The sequence below is a fragment of the Helianthus annuus genome, chromosome 8, assembly GCF_002127325.2.
Source record: "Helianthus annuus cultivar XRQ/B chromosome 8, HanXRQr2.0-SUNRISE, whole genome shotgun sequence".
NCBI classification, from domain to species: Eukaryota; Viridiplantae; Streptophyta; class Magnoliopsida; order Asterales; family Asteraceae; genus Helianthus; species Helianthus annuus.
In genome coordinates, this window is record NC_035440.2 from 137,862,691 (window position 1) to 137,867,041 (window position 4,351).

At 34.7% G+C, this 4,351-nt stretch overlaps 1 protein-coding gene across 1 annotated transcript; it reads right to left on the reverse strand.

The window, feature by feature from the left end:
• Nucleotides 1-679: 679 nt before the first annotated feature.
• LOC118481294 lies at nt 680-2,695 on the reverse strand. The gene is made up of 4 exons (XM_035976711.1): nt 2,522-2,695; nt 2,286-2,363; nt 913-2,136; nt 680-810 (listed from the first exon to the last, which is right to left on the reverse strand). Exons 1-3 carry the CDS (start codon nt 2,621-2,623, stop codon nt 1,567-1,569), a joined length of 750 nt encoding a protein of 249 aa, XP_035832604.1. The 5' UTR covers nt 2,624-2,695; the 3' UTR covers nt 680-810; nt 913-1,566.
• Between the last annotated feature and the right edge of the window lie 1,656 nt (nt 2,696-4,351).

Consider the following 4,351-nt stretch of genomic DNA (forward strand, 5'->3'; position numbering starts at 1 on the left):
AACATAATCATGAAAATAAGAAACAAAAAAATGTGATAAAACCTTTCAATATGTGATAAAACGTTACCTCGGCTTAAATATGGAGGCTATGGAGAGAAGCACCCATCTCCCCCTAAAACCATGTGATAAAAAATAATCATGAAACAAAAATATGCAACACTTGAAAAAATAACATCTTCGTTCTTACCACTTCTCTCTAAACAGAGAGTCCATATGATAAAAACATATCTATGTCAAAAAAAGTTATTCACAGTTGAAACCTTAACATTGCAAAATGATTAAAGTTGTCAGAATCAGTAGACACCAAAATCCCATAACATACAGCCAACAAAGTCAACTCCGAATGGTTATTTCACAATATTAACATAAAAAGTCTGTAATTTAGCATTCTGTATACTGTTCACAGCTTGTTTTTTAGCATAAAAATGACCTTTTTATTGTCCGGAACAGGATACACACAGTTCAATGTTTGAGTGTGACAGATTCTTTCATACCTCAAAATAAATCTTATCTAATATCCAAATCCAAAACTCTATTCGTTTATGTGTTTTTATAATCTACTTCCAAAAAAGGGACCAACAAATAAAGAAACATATCAAACACCTAAGCAAACTAATCATGTCAGGAACTTAGGCACTTATGTTGTACATACATAAATTCTAATTGGTACACCACTATATGTGAAGCAATCTGTAAAGATAACGAGACGCGTACCTTTAATATTACATAAGACTGATTTAAAAGATAAAGAGATGCGCACCTGTAGACATTGGACAATTGGTAGCACTTCACTCTTGGTTCTAACAACACCTAGTCATGAATAATAGTTAGAAAACTGACTTGCAACAGAAATACTGCATATTTATGTACTTACTGGTAAAAAAAATAATGAAGTAATAGGTAGAGGGTCACCTTGGTACATGAGAGAATCTGACACTTTGGAGCATAACATTTAGAACCTCCACCGAGGAGTGATTGCCGGCTTTTTGGTCAATGAAATTGACAACTCACTCGCACTTGCATATAACTGTTTTTTGCCAGAAGTAGTTGGTGATTTTCTGAGAAGAACTTTCTGTTTTCTATCAGAGGGAACTATCGATTTTGTTGCAAAAACTGCCGGTTTTGTAGTCAAGGGAATCGAGATGGAACTAGCAGACATAACCAACTGTTTTTTAACAGAAGCAACCAGTGTCATTTTTGGTGGAACTTTCAGTTTTATACCGGAGGAAATAGCCGGTTTTCTAGTCAAAGGAATCGACACGGAACTAGCAGACATAACCAACTGTTTTTTAACAGAAGCAGCGGGTGCCTTTTCGGGTGGAACTTTCAGTTTTATACTAGAGGGAACAACCGGTTTTCTAGTCATAGGAATCGACACGGAACTAGCAGACATGACCAACTGTTTTTTAACAGAAACAGTGGGTGCCTTTTTGGGTGGAACTTTCAGTTTTGTACAAGAGGGAATAGCCGGTTTTCTAGTCAAAGGAATCGACATGGAACTAGCAGACATAACCAACTATTTTTTAACAGAAGCAGCGGGTGCCTTTTCGGGTGGAACTTTCAGTTTTATAGTTTTATACCAGAGGGAACAGACGGTTTTCTAGTCAAAGGAATCGACACGGAACTAGCAGACATAACCAACTGTCTTTTAACAAAAGCAGCGGGTGCCTTTTTGGGTGGAACTGTCAGTTTTATTCCAGAAGGAATAGCCGGTTTTCTAGGCAAAGGAATCGACACGGAACTAGCAGACATAACCAACTGTTTTTTAACAGAAGCAGCGGGTGCCTTTTTGGGGGGAACTTTCAGTTTTATACTAGAGGAAATAGCCGGTTTTCTTGCCAATGGAATCGACATGGAACTAGCAGACATAACCAACTGTTTTTTGTCAGAAACAACTACAACTGGTGGACATTTTGGTTTTTCATCAGCCATTAAGAACATACAATCAATCACAGGATCCACTAAAGGAAAGTTAATATCAACGGGCTCTAACTTTTCTAAAAGGGGAGAGAAAATGGGAATACGAGAACTGTAACTACGTATAGGAGTGACCTCCTCCCCAACAAACTTACCAAAAACATCACCATCAGATTCACTTGTGTTTTGCGGCCAGCTCATCATACGAGCCATGAAAGCCTGTTAAAGAAAACAAATGAGATGCATTGACCTTCACATAAACTTTAATCTCAAAAAAAAAAAAAATTACTCCAATTACTTTTAAAATTAAATTAAATTAAAATGACAAATACATGAAAACTAAAATAAAACTATAATAACAAACATACCTTGAACATGATGATGATGATGATAGCCATGGTTGTGATGACATGATAGAGTCTTGATACAGTAACCATCTCCAGAGTCTGTTTGAAATCATAAAAACAAGTTAAATTCTACAAACACAACAAGAATTCCTCAATCATAAAAACAAGTTAAATTCTACAAACACAACAAGAATTCCTCAAGAAGTGGAATTAACCTAACCAGTTTCAGAAACCCTAATTAAAGAAGAAGGACTTACAGTCGAATTGTGATGTTTCTCGGTGGTGGGAAGAACATGCGAACCTGCCATGATCAAACAACAAAATAACAGTAGTAGAAAAGAACATAAAAGATGTGACATGATTGCGATTCCGACGATGACGATTGAGCGAGGTGATTGCGATTGCGATTACGAAGAAGATTGATTGCGATTTACGATTACGAAATTGAGCGCGATGATTGTGTTTTAAGTCGTATTAACCTAATCAAACAACCCTTTCAGTATTTATAATATTAAATTAAATTTAAAGAGTTGACCTGAGGTTTGTCCAAATTTGTCATTTTAGTCCAAATAATTTTTTTTCGCTCTGGGTCCCTGACTTTTCCCTTTTGTTGCCATTTTGATCACATATCCTAACTCCATCCAAAAACCCCATTTTTAACCAGAGGTATTTTGGGGATTTTCATTTTAAATCTTTTCAATTGACATTTTGATCCAATTCTAAAATATCAAAAAAAAATTAAAAAATTCAAAAAATTCAAAAAATTCTAAAAAATCAAAAAATTCTAAAAAATCAAAAAATTCTAAAAAAAATCAAAAAATTTCTAAAAAATCCAAAAAAATCTAAAAAATCAAAAGAATTCTTAAAAATCAAAAAATTCTAAAAATTCAGAAAAATTCTAAAATGGTGAAGTGGTAAGATGGTGAAACATGTAACATAATGTAATTATTAGACTCACTCACTTTAGAGAAGTGGTAAGATGGTGAGTTATAAAGTTTTATTTTCATTCAGCATCTTGCTAGACTTTGATTTGTATTGTCTTTGGTTTTAATGGAAGTTAGTTTTACTGTTAAAAAATTGATTATAAAGTTTTATTCTTTTATAATCAAAGGTTTCAACAGAGGGGTCATGGACCCCTTACCTCTTTTGGTTCCGTCTCTAAGCAGATTAAACGGCAGAAATCCATTTCAGATTAACATGATAGCCATGGTTGTGATGACATGATAGAGTCTTGATACAGTAACCGTCTCCAGAGCCTATTTGAAATCATAAAAACAAGTTAAATTCTACAAACACAACAAGAATTCCTCAAGAAAAGTGGAATTAACCTAACCAGTTTCAGAAACCCTAATTAAAGAAGAAGGACTTACAGTCGAATTGTGATGTTTCTCGGTGATGGGAAGAACCTGCGAACCTGCCATGATCAAACAACAAAATAACAGTAGAAAAGAACATAAAAGATGTGACATGATTGCGATTCCGACGATGACGATTGAGTGAGGTGATTGCGATTGCGATTACGATTACGAAGAAGATTGATTGCGATTTACGATTACGAAATTGAGCGCGATGATTGTATTTTAAGTCGTATTAACCTAATCAAACTACCCTTTCAATATTTATAATATTAAATTTAAACCTAGACTAAATTAATAAAATTAAAATTAAAAATATAAAAGAGTAAACTTCAATTTTACCCCCTAAGGTTATATGAGATTGGCACTCTGACCCCCTACCAGCGAAATTTCGCACTCTGACCCTCCAACTAGTGAAAAACTCTACAATATTACCCCCTGCTGTCATCTAACTTAACAGTTCTGTTAAATAGTATGTAAAATGACTATGTTACCCTTTCATATTACCCCCTATGGTTTGTTGTAAGCAAACGTATTACCCCCCGGTGTTAGTGACTATATTGTCCTTTCTTAGTACCCCCTGTGCTTTGTTGTAAGAAACAGTATTACCCCCATTGTTAAATATTTCATTGTTTCCTTACCCCTGCTGAAAACAAAACCATTCCCGCCAGAAATGTTTGACCAGGCAAAGTCAAAGGCTGCAGAAACTATGTGACAACCCGAAATTTCAAG

Coding starts and splice junctions, on each gene's coding strand:
- LOC118481294 (XM_035976711.1), bottom strand. CDS start 2,623: ATGTCACATCTTTTATGTTCTTTTCTACTACTGTTATTTTGTTGTTTG. Junction 2,364..2,521: donor AGAAACATCACAATTCGACT/GTAAGTCCTTCT, acceptor GATTTCAAACAG/ACTCTGGAGATGGTTACTGT. Junction 2,137..2,285: donor TCATCATCATCATGTTCAAG/GTATGTTTGTTA, acceptor TTTCTTTAACAG/GCTTTCATGGCTCGTATGAT.